This window comes from Biomphalaria glabrata, chromosome 11, assembly GCF_947242115.1.
Source record: "Biomphalaria glabrata chromosome 11, xgBioGlab47.1, whole genome shotgun sequence".
In the NCBI taxonomy this organism is placed as follows: domain Eukaryota; kingdom Metazoa; phylum Mollusca; class Gastropoda; family Planorbidae; genus Biomphalaria; species Biomphalaria glabrata.
The window spans coordinates 40,213,508-40,236,384 of record NC_074721.1 but is presented as its reverse complement, the minus strand read 5'-3'; the positions used below and the strand labels follow the sequence as shown (position 1 = coordinate 40,236,384).

The 22,877-nt window shown below is 38.0% G+C and overlaps 1 protein-coding gene across 1 annotated transcript in view; it reads right to left on the bottom strand.

Moving 5' to 3' along the window:
- LOC106073745 (uncharacterized) overlaps positions 1–13,364 on the bottom strand; it is an 80,151-nt gene extending 66,787 nt beyond the window's left edge. Inside the window, exons 1-5 of the mRNA XM_056045599.1 lie at positions 13,185–13,364; positions 12,779–12,884; positions 5,806–6,321; positions 4,732–4,802; positions 3,075–3,157 (exon numbers count right to left, since the gene is read on the bottom strand). Coding sequence (XP_055901574.1) covers positions 3,075–3,157; positions 4,732–4,802; positions 5,806–6,321; positions 12,779–12,857 — 749 coding nt within the window. The 5' untranslated portion in view covers positions 12,858–12,884; positions 13,185–13,364. The remainder of the gene's footprint in view (positions 1–3,074; positions 3,158–4,731; positions 4,803–5,805; positions 6,322–12,778; positions 12,885–13,184) is intronic.
- Between the last annotated feature and the right edge of the window lie 9,513 nt (positions 13,365–22,877).

Below are 22,877 nucleotides of genomic sequence, written 5' to 3'. Positions count from 1 at the left end.
CATGACTAAATGCATGACGCGTAGGACGTAATCATCTTCTTTTTTGAAGTAACGTCTGTATTATATAAGAAGAAGAAGTTAGCTTTTAACGAAGAAGTTATTTTAATTGCATGAATCTTTCTGCGGACACACTACGGTCAACACTCAACACACCATGAAATGCTGCAACCTTTCAAATAGTTTGATTAACAATAGAGACATGATCTTTGCAAGTGTCTTATCTTATCTTAACATATATTACAGAAGTTACTTCAATAATAATAATAATAATAATAATTACGACCTACGCGTTTCATGTGTCAATCTAATCATGCAGCGTCGCAAGAGTTGAGTCAAGGACTTTTGGAATTTCCATAGAAGCCCCTAACTGTTCTGTCTGAGAGGAAATCAAACATTAATTTTACATCCCTAAGACCGATGGCTTGTTTCCTAGGACGCTCTGGTGAGAGCCAAGGCTGAAGGCAGAGTGTAGTGTAAATGAGTTGATTTTCTGCGTGCGTCCAGCGTGTCAGAAGGTCATGTTCAGTGTGTGTGTTTCATGCCCAGTGTGTGTGTTTTATGTCCAGTGTGTGTGTTTCATGTCCAGTGTGTGTGTTTCTTGTCCAGTGTGTGTGTGTGTGTGTGTGTGTAGTACTGCATCAGTGTTATGCGAGACGTGCTGGTTTCATTCACTGTTTACTGTAGTCTAATTTTGTCGAATAAAGCCATGTTATTGGTATACTAGTATTTGTTGTATCATTACACAGAGTTCATTACTTACTGTAGTCTAACTTTGTCGAATAAAGCCATGTTATTGGTATACTAGTATTTGTTGTATCATTACACAGAGTTCATTACTTACTGTAGTCTAACTTTGTCGAATAAAGCCATGCTATTGGTATACTAGTATTTGTTGTATCATTACACAGAGTTCATTACTTACTGTAGTCTAACTTTGTCGAATAAAGCCATGCTATTGGTATATTAGTATTTGTTGTTTCATTACACGAGTGCATTAAGGAAACTCCCCAATAGGCCTATTCTTGCCCTCTGCTAGGCTAACATTAAACGTGCGGATTTCCACTATAAATCAGCTAATGGACCTCATTCACCAACCGTAAACAAACAATATTTAGCCACGTGGTGCTCTATCTCTTCTATATAATTTACGACATCATGTTTAAGTCATGATGGCTGTCACGTGACAGTTTTTTTCCCCCCTTGTTTTATCAATATGATCACGTGACTAAATGTTGTTTGTTTACGATTGGTGAATGAGGTCCATTGAGGACCGATGTGTGGATAATGACATGATTATTTGGCCTCTCTTTCATCCCCACCAGTGTTTTAAACTTGGTCTTTAGACACCACATCGAGGCTTCTGTTTTGCTTCCCTATTGGTCCAATTGTCTCCTCTAATGAGTTCTTTTCTTTCGTTTAGCTGACGACATAGATGGTCTGACAGGGAGAGAGGCAGAATTAGCTGACTTGGTGATGCCACAAAATGAAATTTCACAGCATATAGTGTGCAAATCAATGCCGAAAACACCCAAATTATGACCAATAGCCAACAGGACTTTAATAGGAGAATCAGCACTGAGGTGAAAGCTGACAAGTGTCAGTAGTTTTAAATACCTCGGAGCTATTGTCTCAGATGAGGGAACCAAACGCGAATTACTGGCCCGAATTGCACAGTCCACAGCAGCGCTGGGAAAACTCAAAACAATAAGAAATGACAAAAACATAGCTTTTAACACCAAAGTCAGACTGGAGCGCTCCCTGGTCATGGCCAAATTTTTGTAAGCTTGTGTGTCTTGAACGCTGACTACAGAACTAGAGAGGAGGATCCTAGCAATGGAATCGAGATGCTACAGAAAGATCCTAGGTATCACATTTGAAGACCGCATCACAAATGAAGAGACTAGAGACAGGGGGTTACTACAGCGATTGGAACCCACGATGACCTGCTAACTTATTTTTAAAAAATATGGAAACTAAAACTTAATGGCCATATTATAATGTCTTCTGAGTGTTCAAATACCTTCCTTCAGGGAACTGTACCAGGGAAAAAAAGAAGAGGCAGACAGAGAAAGCGATGGGCAGACAACAACAACAAAAAAGGACAGGCCTGCTATTGAAAGAGGTTCTATACAAGGCAAAAGACAGAGAGGAATGGGGAAAGATGGATAACAAGTCTCGCGTGGTGCCCCAAACCCATGACTAAGGGATCGGTGAAGGTTGAAAGACTACTTCCATTCGGTCGCCACACTGAGACTGAGAAGTGGGAGACAATAATCTAGCTTAGCACTTAGTCAAGTATTCACTTTTAGCACTTAATCTAGTGTTCACTTTTATCCCTTAATCTAGTCTTCACTTTTAGCATTTAACCTAGTCTTCACTTTTATCAGTTAATGTCTAGTCTTCACTTTTAGCTCTTAAGCTAGTGTTCACTTTTAGCACTTTGTCTAGTCTTCACTTTTATCACTTTTAAGCTAGTCTTCACTTTTAGCAGTGAATCTAGTCTTCACTTTTAGCACTTTGTCTAGTCTTCACTTTTAGCACTTTGTCTAGTCTTCACTTTTAGCACTTTCAATCTAGTCTTCACTTTTAGCACTGAATCTATTCTTCACTTTTAGCACTTTGTCTAGTCTTCACTTTTATCACTTAATCTAGTCTTCACTTTTAGCACTTTGTCTAGTCTTCACTTTTAGCACTTTGTCTAGTCTTCACTTTTAGCACTTTTAAGCTAGTCTTCACTTTTATCACTTAATCTAGTCTTCACTTTTAGCATTTAATCTAGTCTTCACTTTTAGCACTTAATCTAGTCTTCACTTTTAGCACTTAATCTAGTCTTCACGTTTAGCACTTAATCTAGTCTTCACTTTTAGCACTTAATCTAGTCTTCCCGTTTAGCATTTAATCTAGTCTTTAATTTTAGCACTTTAATGTCTATACTTCACTTTTAGCTCTTAATCTAGTCTTCACTCTTATCACTTAATCGAGTCTTCACTTTTAGCACTTAATCTAGTCTTCACTTTTAGCACTTAATCTAGCCTACACTTTGATTCCTATTCAAGTGTATATGGCTTACTTACATATATTTAATATCCTCGATGGCATGGATGTTTGGTACAACACATAGTTCAGCTTTCAGCGTTGTTGATAGCCGTTGTTTTACCTGGCCAAAGAAAAAAAAGACAAAAATTAAATTTGGCCAACATTTTTAGGTTGATCGAGGAACCTGCAAAGAACTAATGCAATGTCATTTCTACTTTTAAAATCAAAGTGAATAAATTGAAAAAAACAACTATGAAACACAAATATACATGCATTCCATGTCTACATCTTATCTTATCTTATCTTATAGATTACAGATGCTACTTCAAAAAGAAGATAATTACGTCTTATGAATTTCGAATGGTCAATCTAATCATGCATGTTAATCAATGACTTAAACTCTGCCAAGTCGTTGGTTTTCCTGGATAGCTCAGGCAACCCATTTCATTCTCTAATGGCACTAGGGAAGAAGGAGCACTTGTACGAATTTGTTCTAATAAGAAATGTGCCTCTATTTTAGTGTCTTTCTGAGAATTTCATTAGGTTTTGTTCTTATATTTGTAAATTATGGTTCAATATTTTATGTACTATAGCTACTTTACTTTTTATTCTTTTGTCCTAAAGTGTCTCTAAGTTTAGTGATTTTCCTATTTGTGTTAATCTAATCAAATTGGAATATTAGTTTGTTATATATCTTACTGCTAAAAATACTAATAGTAATAATGATTAGTAAAAGTGATATCGGCGTAATTGTGGCTGAGTGGTAGGGGGGTCTAGGGTTCGAATCTCCATGACGAATTGGATTTTGAATTTCGGGATCTTTGGGTGCCTCTAAGTCCACCCAGCTCTAATGGGTACCTGACACTACTTTGTGAAAGTGAAATCGGTTGGTCGTTGTGCTGGCCACATGACACCCTGCTTATTAAACACGAGCCACAGAATACCTTTACATTATCTGCCCCACAGATAGCAAGGTCTAAAAGGGGTACTTTTCTTTTTTTTTTCCTATTTGTATTAAATTCATTTCTGTACAATACAATGGTTGGAGTTTATTTTAAGTAAAATGTAATGTCATTTGATTTAGACTAAATAAGTATATCGACATGGTAAACGACTTTTTGAATAAAAACCTTAATCACGTACTTACAACTAGAGAAATATAGGGCCTATTGATAAAAAAATTCTTTTAATAAAAATTAATCTTACATTAAGTGTAGTTGTTTGGATCAGTCATGTAATTAAATTTGTAATAGATCTAGACTAACAATAATAAATCTGAGCGATCAGAATTTTCTTACAAATGGTTTTTGTTTTAGCCAATTTCATGCTAATAGCTTTTTCTCAATGTGATAAAATGTTTGTAAAATGTTTTACATGTATCGAATGTTCTTTTAGAGTTGAAAATAATTTACTTCCGAGTCCAAACCTCCCACAGGACGACGGGGGATGGGACCGGGCAGGGTTTGAGCACGGGACCCTCGATAAATCCGAGCGACAGTCCAGAGCGCAAACCGCACGACCAAGCAGCCACCCTATCACTTATCTGAACCAGTTGGGAGAAAAATTGAAAGGGGGGGGGGGCAGAAAGAAGAGAGATCTGAGTGAAGGTTAAGTGGTAACTTTTTAAATGCATTATTTTTTTAAAATTTGTACGGCATAAATTCGAGCCCCAAGAGTTATGTTTCTTGAACTTACAGCACTGGCCAAGCTGGTAGAGAACTGATCTGTGCGCACAACAGTTCCGTTCAGTGTCAGTTGGATGGATACTACAGAGAAAAAAAAAAAACCAAGCAATATCCATTATTCTTTTCAAAGAAACAATGCTTAGATAAGGAAAAGAACTGTACATTTACAGTCATATATCTTAATACTGTAAGATTTATTTCCTATCTATTTCTAAAACAAAATTAATTCATTGCCACTAATTAATTAATGTATGTTTTCATTGATTCGTGTTTTTGTTGGGACAATGAATAATTTGTGCAAAGTTTCAACTTGATCCGAGAATGGGAAGTGGGAGAAATCGCGTGTACCAGACAGACAGAGTGAGTTGATATATAGGCCTAAGCTTTGTTATGAAAAAACAAAAAAAAAACATCTGACAAACAAATTGAGATAATGAAAGAAGAAGAAAAAGATCAAAAGAGTAACAATGGAAAATATAAAGAGAGAAAGAAAGAAAGAAAGAAAGAGGAATAAAATATTGGCTAATGACATTTTTTTCAGTAGACGAGATTACATTGCCAACAACACATACGACAAAAAAAAACCGCAAGTTTACGATTTACACAACAATTATGGTCAACATTGTTCCGAAACTGTCCGAACTTGACGACCACTAGGTTGTCCAATGTCCTCTGTCATAGACACAAGTGTACGTGCACGAACGAGGTCCTTGACATTGGGACTCTTTCGGAAGGATCTGTCTTTATTTCCTATGAAAGCCCAAAGCTTCCACTAGATATTAGTGATTTTGCAGGAGCCTTTACCAGCCGACAAGCTTGAATTCCTATTGTAACTGTCTTCAAGTCCACAAAGTAGGCTAATCGACGCAAAACAAGTTCCTATACATCATTCAGGTATTAAATCTCACGCTAATGAGAAAAATGAATGATTACGAGATATACGATGTGGCAATCACACCAACAAAATGTATACAATTAGAAAGAGAAAAAAATGTTGAAGTTTAATTGGTAGGCCTGTACATGAATAAAAATTAATCGGACAAAGATAATCATAAAAAAAGAATCACGAGAGTTACTAAATTACCTGTCAAATCACCGCTACCACTTCCGCTACCACTTTCGCCCGAACACACCTCTCTTCGAAATCTGCCATGCTTCTCTAGACTTGACTGGGTTAGAGTTTCAGCCAACCCAATGTCAGCCTCTTCCGTGGTCAAGACATTGGCTGCGTCACGTGACAGGGTGGTCTTCGTGTTGGTCAAAGCTCTTATGAGCTCCTCATTCCCCTCTCTGTCGCTCAGCTGCTCTTCCAGGAGGAGATCATCCTCGTCGGCGGGCTCTTTACCCGGCGGAGGCCAGCTAGAGGATGCCAACGGTGTCGGCAGCACAAACATGACCTCGGGCGCCACGTAGTGTTCATGGTTGGACCAAATTTGTTCTGGGGGCTCAGTGGATCTTAGAAAGGGCGCAGTGGCGACCTCGATCGTTGCTACACGACTTTGTCCAAATCTGTCTACGTTTTGTTCTCTGCCTTTCTGCTCTTCAGTATCTTCTGCGCCTTGTGTGGCCTTGACCTTGCTTGCTGGGTTAGCGAACAATCCTTTAAAAAAAAATGGAGCGAAACAAAAGTTATTTATATTTTTAACATGGCGGTTTTAGGGGACGTCACTCTTACAATTTGTACACATGAATTATGGTAAGGGACGATTGTTTTAGTTTGGGAAATGATTCGTTTTAAGGAAACTTAAGTTATTTCTTCCGACACTTTTCTTGTTCACATTTACGCGTGCAGAATGGACGAGAAGTTCAAGGCCGGTCACTGGTGTATGACAGCACAAGAAAAACTGTCCTTAAAATCAGGTCATTTCAGGTCATGCTACAAGAGGCGGGAAATAAATGCCAGACAGAATCTTCTAGAAAATAATTTTTTTTTGCAGATACATGAAAATATAGTTCAAGGTGAAGGTCAAGATTGATACTAAGATAGTAAGAAAAATATTTTAAAAGCTTTAAGGTACGGAAACATTTAAGGGTTGGGACGTCGCTAATCAAGTTAGTGAAAAAGTGAAGTTAGAGAGTCATTGTACACTGTTGGTTAGTTTCTTTAATCATCATTATCATCGTTATTCTGAAATCTGCACAATCCTGATGCAGTCCCAACTCCGATTGGTAGGCCACATCTGCAGAATGGAAGACCCCCGCATCCCTAAACGACTCCTGTTAATTTAGGGAAGGAGAGCGCTCACAAAGATGAAAAAGAAAACATCTCAGGGATGCCCTCAAAGCTTCTCTGAAAGCGTTCAGCATTGACCCAGCCACCTGGGAAAAGGAAGCACATGACAGAGCATCATGGTGTCGCGCTGTGAAAACTGCCGCACAAATTGCAGAGGACAAGAAAACAGAGCTGGCAGAAGAAAAGATTCAGAGAAAAAAAGCAACTCTAATGACACTAGCTCCAGCTGGAATAACCTGCCCAGTGTGCAGCAAAACATTCCGGGCTCACATTGGTCTCACCAGCCACATGAAGAGAAAAAAAAAGCCAGTGCAAAGCCCTCAGCACCACGATAGAACGATAGATGAACTATATGTATATATAAACACTGTTTCATTTCTTTGTGTACTAAAGTAAAGGAAAGTTTCCCTTTTAGACCTTTTGGTCTATAGGCAGAAGATGCAAATGTCATCTGTTTCTTTGGCCTACGGTTAACGAGGATGTCATGTGACCAGCACAACGACAAACCGCCTTTACTAATGCCAGGTACCCATTAGAGCTGGATGGACTCAGAGGCGCCCGAAAAAAAACCAAAATAAAAATCCCAGTCTTCACCAAGATTCGAACCACGGACTCGGAAGCCTAGCGCCTTACCACTCAGCCACCGCGCCTCCTTTGTGTAAAGTAAGTAAAGTTCTTTCAGACCTGGCGTTCAATAGGACAACACAAAGCCCAACGGCCTTGACGTTTCCCCAACTGATGTAAAGTACCCACTAGATCGGTGGACTCAGAGGGGCCCTACGATTCAGAAAATTAAGAATCCCAGTCTTTCCAGGAAGAGTAATGGGCAAGAGATTTAACTCTTTTTTTCTCTTAATTGACGATACCATCGTTGATTTGGCCTCATTAAATTAAATTAGATTTTATATACTTAACTCTTTCTCTCCTAACTATCGATACCAACGTTGATTCTACCAGAATGTGGTAAATAATTATGGAGAGAAAGAGTTAACTTTGTGTTATATAAAAATACTTTCTTGTGACAAACGCGAAAGTTATTCAAGCTTAACCATGACAGGGGAAAAAATACTAATGACAAAATGAAGAATTCCATCAAAACGTGGAAAATAATTACGGAGAGAAAGAGTTAATACTCAGCCACCCCGCCTCCGATATGCCAGAATATTGTGGAGAAACAATTGACTCAATGAGTAGTGTCCTACTTAAGACACAGATTGCGATCAGAGTATCCAAGAGAGTCTCAGAACTTAAACACATGTATGAGCAAATGAGAACACGTGGACAAGACCGATAGAGTAGCCACACGGCTGATCTACAGTGATAAGAAAGAGATAAGATAATAAGATGTCACTGAGTTGAGATACATAGATCTTAAACAAATATGTGAAATTGATAAAACATATACGTGTACGGGCTAAGAATGTCATTTGATAATCTGTTATCTTCTTATCTTATCTTATATAATACAGACGTTACTTCAAAAAAAGATGATTGCGCACTACGCGTCATGCATTCAGTCATGCATGTTAACCAATGACTTCTATTTTGCCAAGTCATAGGTTTTCCTGGCTGGCTCAGGCAACCAATTCCATGCTCTAATAGCACTAGGGAAGAAGGAGCATTTGTAGAAATGTGTCCTGGCATATGGGACGAGGAATGTGCCTTTATCTTTGTGTCTTTCTGAGTGTTTTATTAGATTTTGTTTTTATTATTATTATTATAGCTTTTTTTTTATATAGCGCTACTTTCATGTTTATAGCATGCTCAGAGCGCTGTGATCCAATGTCATTTGTAGACCAGTGGGGGAAGGGGGTATCTGAAAGAAGGTTTTTCCGTGCTGCCTATAGGCGCTCAGTAAACATAACTCTGCCCGAGTCGGGTGTCGAACCTCGAGCACCCTTCATAGATAGCCAAACCAAGTTGAGTTCAAGCGTACTTAGCCTCTTGTTCAGTGTTTTATGTGTAATTGCTACTTTACTTTTGAGTCTTCTCTCTAAAGTGATTTGAGGTGCTGATAAACTTCATATCGTTATTTCTCTTTATCTCTCTCTCTCTCTCTCTTTCTCTCTTTCACACGCAAGTAGGCCTATACACAAATATATTTACCAATAAACAAAATAACTATTGGGTGGGGGAGGGCGGGTTGGTTGAATGGTGAAGCGCTTGGCTTTCGCAACGAGGAGTCTAGGGTTCGATCTTGAACTTCGGGACTTGGTCGACCCAACTCTAATGGATACATGTCATTAGTTGGTGTTGGTCGTTGAGATGGCCATATAACGCCCTCTTTGTCCGTCGGCAACAGAAACAGATGACATTTACATCATCTGCCCTATCGATCGAAAGGTCTGCAATCCTTTACGGTGCATGGAAGAAATAAGACCAGAGACAGGGAAAGCAACTGCGAGGTAGCCAGTTTTGTTTGTTGGAGACTTGGAGTCAAGCTTGCATTGCAACAGCAAAGAGATCTGTTACATTGTAACTATGAAACTGGATAGTAACATTTCAGAACAGTGGATATGTTCTCTCTCTCTCTCCCTCTCTCTCTCTCTCTCACACACACACACACACACACACACATTCACACGTAAATAGCAATAAACGTTGTGACTCCAGATCTATTTTTAGATTTATTGCGACTCTTTATTTCTCAACTCTTTCTTCCCATGGAGACAAGCAAAGAGAGACAGTGAAAGAGAGTGAGAGAGAAAGAGAGAGAAAGAGAGAGAGGGAAAGAGAGAGAGAAAGAGAGAGAGAAAGAGAGATAGGGAAAGAGAGAGATAGAAAGAGAAAGAGAGAGAGAAAGAGAGAGAGAAAGAGAGAGAGAGAGAGAGAGAAAGAAAAAAGAGAGAAAACAGAGAGAGAGAAAGGGAAAGAGAAAAAAAAGAGAAATAACAAGACAGAGAGAAACAGAGAGAGAGATAGAGAGAGAGAGAGAGAAAGATAGAGAACGAGAGAAACATAGAGAAAGAAAGAAGAGAAAGAGAGAGGGAAAGAGAGAAAAAGAGAGAGAAAACAAACATGAGAGAGAAAGAGAGAGAGACAGAGAGAAAGAGAGACAGAGAGAGATAAAAAGATAGAAAGAGAGAGAGAGAAAGAGAGAGAGCGAAAGAGAAGGAGAGAGAGAAATGGAAAGAGAAATAGAGAAAGAAAGAAAAAGAAAGAAAGAGACAGAGAGAAGAGAATTTGGAGTGAAAACTATTTTGGAAGAGTAAGAAGGGTGAGATGAGACAAATGACTGGAGAGAGGGAGGGAATGACATGGTGACACTTTAATAGGTCTCTTTTACACAGAGAGAATTGCGTTAGAAAATAAGTATGGATAAACTATCTGTGATAGATAGATAGATAGATAGATAGATAGAAAGTTAGACCTTGATAGATAGATAGATAGATAGATAGACCTAGATAGATAGATAGATAGACAGATAGATAGATAGAAAGATAGACCTAGATACATAGATAGATAGATAGATAGATAGATAGATAGAAAGTTAGACCTAGATAGATAGATAGATAGATAGATAGATAGATAGATAGATAGACCTAGATAGATAAATAGATAGACAGATAGATAGATAGATAGATAGAAAGATAGACCTAGATACATAGATAGATAGATAGATAGATAGATAGATAGATAGATAGATAGATAGATAGATAGACCTAGATAGATAGATAGATAGATAGAAAGATAGACCTAGATAGATAGATAGATAGATAGATAGATAGATAGATGTTAGATAGATAGATGGATAGATAGATAGATGTTAGATAGATAGATAGATAGATAGATGTTAAATAGATATATAGATGTTAGATATATATATATATATATATATATATATATATATATATATATATATATATATATATATATATAGATGTTAGATAGATAGATAGATGTTAGATAGATAGATAGATAGATAGATAGATAGATAGATAGATAGATAGATAGATGTTAAATAGATATATAGATGTTAGATAGATAGATAGATAGATAGATAGATAGATAGATAGATAGATAGATAGATAGATAGATAGATAGATAGATAGATAGATAGATAGATGTTAAATAGATATATAGATGTTAGATAGATAGATAGATAGATAGATAGATAGATAGATAGATAGATAGATAGATAGATAGATGTTAGATAGATAGATAGATGTTAGATAGATAGATAGATAGATAGATAGATAGATAGATAGATAGATGTTAAATAGATATATAGATGTTAGATAGACAGACAGATAGATAGGTAGATAGACTGATAGATAGATAGATAGATAGATAGATAGATAGATAGATAGATAGACACAATTCGTCACATATCAATGCTCTCACACAAACACAGCCAACCATGCATGTAACCCATGTTAAGTATTGCGGTCACAAGCCCATATCTGTGAACTGCTAACGCTTCCTATTCGTTCTAGTGGTTTAAATCTACACAGCTTCGTTTCAATAAACAGCCGAGTGTATGGTGGGGGGGGGGGGAACAGAAAGAAGAGAACAAAGGCTTTTACCTACTGTACCTACAGAGGCGTAGTGAGCAAAACGTGCGCCCGGATCAAGGTACATTATTCGCACCCCCCCCCCCCAATCAATCTTCCATGAAAATCTCTTAGAAACATAGATGGTGTAAGACGTCCCCCTGAAGTTGGCGCCCGGGGCATTTTGCCCCCTTGCCCCTCCCCTCACTACGCCTCTGGTCCCGAGTTTGAATCCTAGTAAAGACTGGGATTTTTTAATTTCGGGATCTTTATGGCAGTGTCTGGAAATTTAGTCACCCGGAAATTTAGGCACTTTTTGACAAGGCGGAAAATTAGCACTGGAAAATTAGGCACTCTTTAACTTAATAGCGACCTTTTAAGGTAGCCTTTATTTTATCCTTAGACTATGGAATATTGATGACACCAGAAACACCAACTAGTAACAATTTTTAACTGCATTTTCATGATACAAACGAATAGCTGACAAAACGGGGAAAAATTACAATCATGAGAATGCAGCGGAAAAAAAATGGCTCCGGATGAAGAGTCGTACTATAATGTAGTCATCAAATGATTCGGGGCAGGGGAGGTAGAGATGATTCCTTGCTTATCGCTCCACCTCCACCACGAACCCTTAAGGTTAATTGGTGATAATTTGGTATTTATAATTAAGCATTTTGTGTAAATAATTTGCTACTAATGTGAATACTTTAAGATTAATTGTTAATATTATTTTAAAAAAGTTTATTATATATTAAATCGCTTCCCCTCTATAATGTAAAATTTAGCAACTTCTAAATCCTTAGTAAATGTAAGTTCAAGTCCGTGGGGAGGGTAGTAAATGCTACCAAAACAGCCCAAAGCCTCACATTAACAATAAAGCAAAAGTATATGATGATAGATTCTCTGTCTGATCGGGGAGTGTGGATGATAAATATAATCGCCCTGTCCCCATCTACCTTAACCCTTAAGATGTGTTCGTGGGAGGGGAGGGGTGGGACCTCGTTTCTTTTGCCTAAATATCTGATGCCTAAAATACCGGTGCCTAAATTTCCAGTGCTTAAATTTCCTAGATTTCTTCAATGCGCCTTCTAATGGGAACCTGACGTTAGTTAGGGAAAAGTTACAGCGGTTGGTCGTTGTGCTAGCCACATGACACCCTCGTAAAACGTGGGCCACAGAAACAGATGACCTTTACATCATCTGCCCCATAGATCGCAAGGCTTACAATACTAACTGGATCACGGAATACTGTAAATAGACAACATCGTTTTATAACAAAACAAATGTTACAAATAACAAACATATTGGACGTAAACAATGTTACTTACTAAATACTGACTCAGCACTGATGTGTAGAAGCTGGTTGAGGCAAAGTGAAATGATTATTAAGTGTTTTGCAGAGTACATTCTTCCGGGTCCGCAGCTATATCAACCCTGGATAGAAAACTATATTTGTGAAAATGATTATGAAAATATCCATTAATACAATAAAGGTATAAATAATCAAATTCACTTAAGAAAACTGAAAGATGTCCGTAAAAAATATGAATAACATCGAATTCATAATTTATAAATATTAAGTCTGTATGCCACATTTACAAGGTGTGACACAAGTTAGACCCTACGATATTGCACGTTTTTATTTGTCAGCCGAGACAATCCAGTTCTTGGCATCTATAAAATATGGTTCTAGATTCATATAAAACATGCAAAAGGTAACTTAAAGTAACTTACATGTATAAGACTTAACACATATCTAGAACAATTTAGTTTATACATCCGGGATGAGAGAGCTTACGTTTAGTATCAAAATAGAAAAATGTAAGCATAGTGTCCTAAACCATTTCTGTGTTATGTATTATAGAGTAAGTCACAAGTCACGTAACACAAGTCAAGCGGAACGCATCGTCAGATATATTTCTGGATACGTCAGTTGTGTTCCGCTACATCCTGGGAATCTTTTAGATTCCCGTAGCCTTTGCCAAGAACTGGGTCGTCTCGGCGGACAATTAAAAACGTGCTATATCGTAGGGTCTAACTTGTGTCACCCCTTCTAAATGTGGCACGCGGAGAAATGTTTCTAAAGATGACAAAGAGTTTAATTACACACACAAACCAATAAGACCAATGAGGCCCGCCAAAGTCTGGGCGTCTCGGTTCTAAGTGATTCTCTCCAACCGAGACTGATCGTCGTAGAAGGCCTGAGCTGACTTGTAACGTCGCATCTTGTGGGCAGTGGAGATCTCGTGGCCAAGTCACAGGTCTGTTGGCCTATAATGTGGCAACGAGCTTTTGATCTTTGTTGCCCAGAGTTGGCGACGTCGTAGGTCAGTGTTGAGGCTTTATATAACGATTGGTATCTCTCTAACTGAGTTCCCCACGTTTTTACCTTAGCATGCTATAGTCATCACTTGCACTGTTCATACAAAACTGAGTTGTCTAAAATGTCTAAATTGCAAACTCATAATGTCTCAGATAATATAAACAAAATTATAAACACAAAATAGGCTGTCTTAGGTAATATAAACATGTTCTATACTGCTTATTATACTGCTTATACTTCTTACACTGGCAACTGGGAAGAGGTGGCACTGGACAGATCCACATGGAGAGAGAACATAAAGAAAGGGTCACGGATTGCAGATGCCATACACAACAGAAGCAGAAAGAAGGGTGAAAATGCAACGTCGCCTGATGATTATATATGCCCAACCTGCGATCGCAGCTGTGTATCAAGGATTGGCCTCTTTGGTCACACAAGAAGTTGCAAAGGGAAAAGATCGTCTCTCGAAACGTTAAATGCCACAGAGAGATAGTGCTTATGAGTCTTTTTTAGGAAATATGAACCAATTTCAAACTCATAATTAGCTCTCTATAGAAATATAAACAAGTTCTAAACTTGCAATGACCGTTCTAAAGTTATATTAACAAATTCCAAACTCCAGGGTGTCATGTGGCCAGCACAATGACCAACATACTTTACTTCCTCTAACTGAAGTCAGGTACCAATTAGAGTTAGGTGGACTCATTGGTGCTCTATAAATCAAAAAGTTTAAAAATCCCAGTAACGAAGGTTAGAACCCAGGATACAAGGCTTGGAAGTAAAGTACTTAACCACTCAACCACAGCTTTTCAACAGGAAATCTGTAAATACAAGGACATGGAAAATTTTTTTGGACGAAGCAATAGGAAATTGTGATAATGTAGTTAGTCCATAGCTTATTCTGATGAACTGATCGAAGGCCAAGCACTCTCCTCAGTCATAGTTCCTCAAAATGTAATTTTCAATATTCAAATCAATCTAGTTCTAGTGTTTCAGGAGCTAACAACCTAGCTTTTTTGATACCGAGTTACTAGGAAATACTGAATGAGGGGTGCCAAATCTGCGAATTCTTATTAGTTGGTCCCACATTTTGTTTTTCTCAAATTAATTTCTTTTTTTTTTAATTTTTATTTTTTTTATTTTAGATGTTAGTCAAAGGCTATCTCCACATTGTATATCCATCATGCTGTAGTTACCAGTACAAATCTTCAATTCAACATTTGCTTTTTTCTTTACATGTTATGGTCATCAATGGCATTGTTTATTCAAAACATAAGTTGTCTTCATAGTCTAAATTGCAAACTCCTAATTCTAAGATAATATAAACGAGTTATAAACTCCTTCTGAATATTTAATGAAATATGAACACATTTCAAACTTCTAATGACCTGTCTGAAGTAGCAATTATACATTAAACTGTGAATCATAATCTGAACCATAATCTCAAATACAAAATCTAATAAAATACTCAGAAAGACATAGCAGAGCTAAATATTTATCAATTCCTAATTAGGTCTCTAAGGAAAAATAAACAGGTTCTGAACCAGTAGCGTCACTAGGGGGGGGGGTGAGGGGGTGACACCCAAGTGGGAAAAACGCACTTTTACAAAATGTAACTTTTAAAAATTAAAATTAAAACCTCGAATGTCTCTCACAATGTAATATTAACATGTCCCAGACCTTCTTTATTTTATTCTATTTGACTTTATTATGCATTGAATACGTCAGGAGAAAGTGTTTCTGAAGCTCAAAAATGTGGAAAAACAGTCGGCGCCCGGGGCGAAAACTCTGAACGAATTTGAGGCACTCCCCAAACAACTTATTTGGTCAGTTGAATGGCGAGCGTAAGATTTTTTCATTGCAATATGTTGAGAAACACATAGAAGTAAGCCCCTCGCGCGCCATTCGACTTATAGGGCTGCAAGCTCTCTCCACAGAAATCAGTCTGATGCGACTTTCAAAGCCACTTCTCAGCAAGTGCCTACGAAATTCAGGACTTCTAAAAAGGTGTAACGCCAGGTTAGACGTGGGCGGCCATGTTTTTTTATTTCCTATCTTCGGCTTTCATGTTAAGGCTGACTTTAGTAAACAGGTTTCGTCTCGCCTAACGATATATCTCACAAATGTCCACCTTCAGTCGCCAGTTCCCTTAGACGTAGAATGTCTGTGTGCGAAAAGATTTCTCTATTGGTAACATCTCGGTATGTTATTTGTAGCCATCGCTGCTCAGCCACTCACTGCTCAGCCATCACCGCCTAGCCATCACTGCTCAGCCATCACTGCTCAGCCATCCCCGCTCAGCCATCACTGCTCAGTCATCACTGCTCAGACATCACCGCCCAGCCATCACTGCTCAGCCATCACAGCTCAGCCATCACTGCTCAGCCATCACCGCTAAGCCATCACTGCTCAGCCATCACTGCTCAGCCATCACTGCTCAGCCATCACAGCTCAGCCATCACTGCTCAGCCATCACAGCTCAGCCCTCACAGCTCAGCCATCACTGCTCAGCCATCAATGCTCTGCCTCTTTGCAGCCTTCATAGTCTGGAAGCGTAGATGGCCGTTGGGGAAATTATTGTATTGAGTAGGTGGATTTTAATCTTCAGCTTAACTCTTTCTCTTCTAAACGACGATACAATCGTTGATTTGACCTCAATTAATTAAATTAATGTTTAATTTTTTTAAAATTGACTTTGTGTTATATAAAAAGAGCATTCATTTCCCTTTAATTCTATACCAAATACAACATTTTCTGATAACAAACAACAAAGCTACTGAAGCCCAATCATAACAGGGTAATGAAATAGTAATGAGCAAAATAAAGAATTCCTTGAAAACGTGAAAAAAATAATTACGGAGAGAAAAAGTTAATTGATGTGTATGTTCAGATAGGCCGTACTTTTTGAAAGACGGCCCCTGCTTTACAATCCGACATGCATCACCAATATATACATCTCCATAACAAACAGGTTAACTTTGCTATTTGTTCAAGATCTCTATGACCAATGATGATGGAGGTACTGGGTAACCTGCACCCTAGATGCATAACTTTAACTCTTTCTCTCCTAACTGACGATACCAGCGTTGATTCCAACAGAATGTGATAAATAATTACGGAGAAAAAGAGTTAAGGGCGTCTTTATTCATCATCTCGTGTATACATTTAATTATATTCCAAAGTAATGCTATGTCGTCTGCTAAATCCAACTCGGTTTGGTTTACGCCGTGGAAACCCGAATGCAGCTTGTTTAATGTATTCTTTTTATGACATCGTCGATGGCTACAAAAAAAAAGAGAAATGGGGATAAGATCAGAGGCGTAGCTAGGAATTTTCCATCGTTTGGGGGGGGGGGAGCTACATATTGCGTAATATAAATTTTTAATGTAAAAAAACACTCATTTGTGGGCCCCTTTAAAGTGGGGGCCCGGGGGGATTTTCAACTTCTCCCCCCTTCTCCCCCCACCCTAGCTACGCCACTGGATAAGATACATTCTTATCTAATAACCGTCTCGATGTTGAAGAATTGATTTGCTTTAGACATGTCGCTGAATCTGGATAAATTGTTTTGAGATGCCTTATTCTCTTGCTATTTTCCAGAGAGTGATTCCGATAAACGCTATCAAACTTTTTTTTTAAATCTCCAAAAATGAATTTTCGTCCGTTGTTGGTATTCTGAGCTTAGAAGTTTCGCATGATGTAAGCCTGTTCAGTGCTTGATTTGAAGTGACAACTATCTATTAGTCCAAACGGCCCACAAGTTGTGACGTTGCAGGTCAGTGTTCACGCCCTCTATAACGAATGGTGTAGGCGTAACAGACAAACTCTACCACAATAACAAGTGAAGAACTAAGTCCAGACAAACTGTACCACAATAACAAGTGAAGAACTAAGTCCAGACTGTTGAATCAGACAAACCTCTAGCACAATAACAAGTGAAGAATTAAGTCCAGACTGTTGAATCAGACAAACTCTAGCACAATAACAAGTGAAGAACTAAGTCACGACAAACTCTAGCACAATAACAAGTGAAGAACTAAGTCACGACAAACTCTAGCACAATAACAAGTGAAGAATTAAGTCCACACTGTTGAATCAGACAAACTCTACCACAATAACAAGTGAAGAACTAAGTCCAGACTGTTGAATCAGACAAACTCTACCACAATAACAAGTGAAGAACTAAGTCCAGACTGTTGAATCAGACAAACTCTACCACGATAACAAGTGAAGAACTAAGTCCAGACTGTTGAATCAGACAAACTCTACCACAATAACAAGTGAAGAATTAAGTCCAGACTGTTGAATCAGACAAACCTCTAGCACAATAACAAGTGAAGAATTAAGTCCAGACTGTTGAATCAGACAAACCTCTAGCACAATAACAAGTGAAGAATTAAGTCCAGACTGTTGAATCAGACAAACTCTAGCACAATAACAAGTGAAGAACTAAGTCACGACAAACTCTACCACAATAACAAGTGAAGAATTAAGTCCAGACTGTTGAATCAGACAAACTCTACCACAATAGCAAGTGAAGAACTGAGTCCAGACTCTTGAATAACTTGAACAATGTGTAACACGAAAGGGCCACAGTCGAATCTCTGTCGGTAGTCGTTGCCGTCACGTTGAAGCCCTAATTCCAAGTGAAAACAAATGAATCTTAACAAACCAAAAACTCGACAATCAGTGACGCCACTTAATGTCACGTTCAAAGTCCGTCAACTCTGGTGCCTCCCTATGCTTAGTGACTAAAACGTGTTAGATAATAATGATAATAACTACTCGTTCATTTCTAACATAATAATAATACATTTCCATAATAATACTAATGTATTTAATTGTTTAATTGTTATTTATTTCTTTAATATTCTGGTATGTGTATACTAGTTGAAATACATTGATCAATAGTATAAGTAAACAGTTACTTTCAGATTGTTTATTGTCTAATAGGGAAGAAGTTCTTCAATCATTACAAGATGTGTCAAAAGTTATAAATCCTTTAAAACTTTATTGGCAGTGTATCATTAAAGAATAAATTTGGGTGTTAACTTACAGTTCTGAATGATACCCGCATGTTTTTGGTGCATTTGTTCACCCATTTTATAGGTCGATTTCATGAATCATGAATCCTTTTGAATAATAATACATAATAAGCTCAAGGAAATGTACACGGCCCTGAAGTGCACACTAAAGGAGAAATTGGGTCTCAGAATCAAATGGAGATAGAAAAGAGGTATAGCAGAGTTTAGGGATTCCTTTATAAACCTTCATTATAAGCACATTGCGCCCAAGGCTAGGGAAATAACCTATAGGCTCATTTTTGGCATGACATCTATTAAGTGCAAGAAGGTCAATATTGTAGAGATCTGTTGCAAATGTAAAATTTGTAGCATGTCAGTGTAATTGGATGAGAAACATTTGTGTCTAGATGGTCCGTTGTTTTCTAAGGTGAAAAATACTGTTAAAAGTCTGTTCGATGCTAATTGGGATTCCGCTGTGGATGTAAATCTTGAGATCCTTTTTAAACAAGGTTCCCAAATTACGGAATAAAGCTCTTGTGAATTTTAATCTCATTATCTTGGCAGGGTATAGGAGACGTGTTTGGAACACTAGACTGAAATTTGATATAGATAATAAAAAAAAGTTCCTTCCTGGTGGCCTCGACATTATGTTTAGACAAATTGTAGACTGTCAACTAGAGAGCTTATGGGGAATGTAAATGTCAGTAAATGTTAATATGGTAAAGGGAAATTTGTTCCTTTGTATGTTGGTGAATATATATATGTGTGCTTGTGGGTATATGTATATAAGTATTTATGTATATGGAAGTATGCCGTAAGATAGTTTGTGTGATATATATTTATGTATTTTTAGTATTACGGTCGTGGTTTTCTAATTGCAAACGTATGATGGAATTATTTACATAAAATAAATGTTGTGCTTGTATTAGGATGTATTTGTGTGCGTTTTTGGGTAGTTACCTAATTTGATGGACTGCGCCTTCAGAAGTCTTCGACCCCTTGTTTTGTAGCTCTCTGGTTTATGTATAAGGTAATTGTGTGTATATATCTATGTTTAGCATGTGTGTATCGCCAAGGCCAGTGCATCCTATGGCAGACTGTCTACAAATGTCTGGAACAGATATGGTATCACCACAAACACCAAGCTAGGGGTCTATAGAGCCGTCATCCTCCCTACATTGCTCTATGCCTCAGAAACATGGACAGTGTACAGTAAACATACAAAGAAACTAAACCACTTCCACATGACATGTCTGAGAAAAATACTAAATGTCAAATGGCAAGACAAAATACCAGATACAGAAGTCCTTCGAAGAGTGGTCTGCAAAGCATCCACACAATCCTGATGCAGTCCCAGCTGCGATGGGCAGGTCACGTCTACAGAATGGAAGACCACCGCATCCCTAAACGACTCTTGTATGGCCAACTAAGCGAAGGAAAGCGCTCGCAAGGTGGGCAAAGAAAGCGCTTCAGGAACACCCTCAAAGCTTCTCTGAAGGCGTTCAGCAGGCACCTGGGAGACAGAGGCACATGACAGAGCATCATGGCGTCGCGCTGTGAAAACTGGCGCACAGGTTGCTGAGGAAAAAAGAACAACGCTTGCAGAAGAAAAACGCCAGAAAAGAAAAGCAAGACAAACGATCATGCATATATTAATGTGTACATATTGGTGCGTATTTACTTTTATTCTTGGTTAGTTATCCTTTAGGCTAGTTGTTGATATGCTAATCCTTGTACCCTATTTCTGTCTCTGATGGTTTCAATATTTATTTAGCACATCTTTGCTTTTAAATTATAAGTTTTATTATTTTTATTATAATTTTGTAAAGTAAAGGTTTGATCCAATGGAGGTTTTACATGGTAATGCTTTTTTAAAACTTTTCCTTTGTGTGAGATTTACAATCAAATCTGGAGAGGCTCGTGTAGCTTTGTTTGCACTGGGGACTATTTAAATAATAATAATAATTACTCACAGATACTATGTTTTATCTTTTCAGTCCTGTGGGGATTCTAACAGAACTCCAGGACCTCTCGGTGTCAACTGGTGGAGATCAGTTGTCCCGGGACTTCATTGGAGAAAATATTCTCGCCAGACCAGACATACTGGAATGCCTAATTAATCTTAGATTATATCTAGTCCTCTAAGTTCCTCATGAGCTCCCTACAGTGTTGTTTAGCTTCAATCTTGGTTTGATGACAAGTTAACATCTGGACACCGGTACCAGTCTGTCAACTTGTGGAGGTGTCTCTACTAATGATTTGGAAAAAGAGGTCATAGTAATAAGTTTCCTTTGGACCTTTCAGCCTGTAAACAATGGCGCAGGACACGTGACTTATACGCAACGTGATAATGACAGAGTGATGTACAGGAACATTTTTTTTTGTTGATTAGTTCAGCTCTAAGTGAATATTGTTGGGCATAAAAACAAGCTTGTTGGCTGTATTTACGTAGGACGTAATCATCTTCTTTTTTGAAGTAACGTCTGTATTATATAAGATAAGATATAAGATTTATTTAGGAGGACGCCACCTGCATAAGTTTGAGAAACACTGGATTAGAGTCTCAACCAGTTCTCTGTAATGCTAAGGTTTGTTAGCTAATCTGTGTACTGAGAATGTATAATTTTATATACTGTATCGGGTACTGTGAGGTGTAAGGAATTGACATGACCCTACCTATTTTGTCAGGTACTGTCTGGACCAAGAAACTGAGTTGAATTGGCAGGGTCCACAACTTCAAAAACACTAACATGCTGTAAAATAATCATTACCTCTTCCAAAAGGTCTACCATCTTCCAAGTTCTCCACCCTCTAACAATTGTTCTAGCAAAGATTGGCAGGGTCTACAACTTCAAAAACACTAACATGCTGCAGGGGCGGACTGGGTATCAAAATCGACCCGGGCATTACCATATAAACCGGCCCACAAATAGTTTGTCATATATTTTCGGTGTGGGGATTTTTTACCCCACTCCGCAATTTATATATACATATTAGTGTGTGTGTGTGTATATAATTAATCTTCATTACATTCTGATCTTTCATTCTTTCAAACGTTTTTTCTACCCTAGAATACTCTCTTCCTATAATTAGTGGAAAGAACGTACACACCGCCAAGGGACAGCTAGGGAGTCTGGGGGAGCGCTGTGAGCTCCCCCAGTGCCGGAACCAAGCATTATTTCCGTTATTTTAAGCTTTAAAAAATGCATATTCTGAGGTATATAATATACAGTGCAATTAGCCGGCTACTCTTCCGCTAAAAAAAAAATCAAAAACTATATTTGCTATTCACTGGAGTTCAGCGACTGGTAGAAAATGGTAAAATGCTTTAGTTTTTGTATTGGAGAGGGGAGGGTAACCACAAAACCCCTTTTGGCTACGCTCATGAAATTTGATGACTACGGTTTGCTTAAGTTGGCTGCACTGGGGCTGTAAGTAAAGTTTCCCTTTCAGACAATTAGGTCTGAGGCAAAAATTTCATTCTTTACCTTAATATAAGTAGTCTTGAGTGTGTCTATGGCCATCGAATAGGACGATACATCACTGATGAGCATATAAACCGTAGCATACTAAGCATACCAGTGAGTCCATTTTTCTGAGGCCAGAGGAGCATTAGGATCAATGTCCAACTCTTTCGGTCTGAGTAATTTATCCATTGTAGATTAAGGAATCCAACACTAATCCATATACATAATTTTGTCGAATTAATTGTAATGAAACAACAAATACTAGTCTACCAATACCATGGCTTTATTCGACAAAATTAGACTACAGTAAACAGTGAATGAAACCAGCACGTCTCGCATCACACTGATGCAGTACTACACACACACTGGACATGAAACACACACACTGGGCTTGACCTTCTGACACACTGGACGCACGCAGAAAATCATCTCAGTTACACTACACAGACGTTTCTTAAAAAAAATAAGATAGTTACATCCTACGCATTTCATGTGTCAGTCTAGTCATGCATGTTGATCTGTGACTTAAAATATATTAAATCATTTTTTTCCTGGCTGACTCAGGCTACCCATTCCATTAAAAGATGAGAGAAAGCAGAACGGTTTAAGAGGC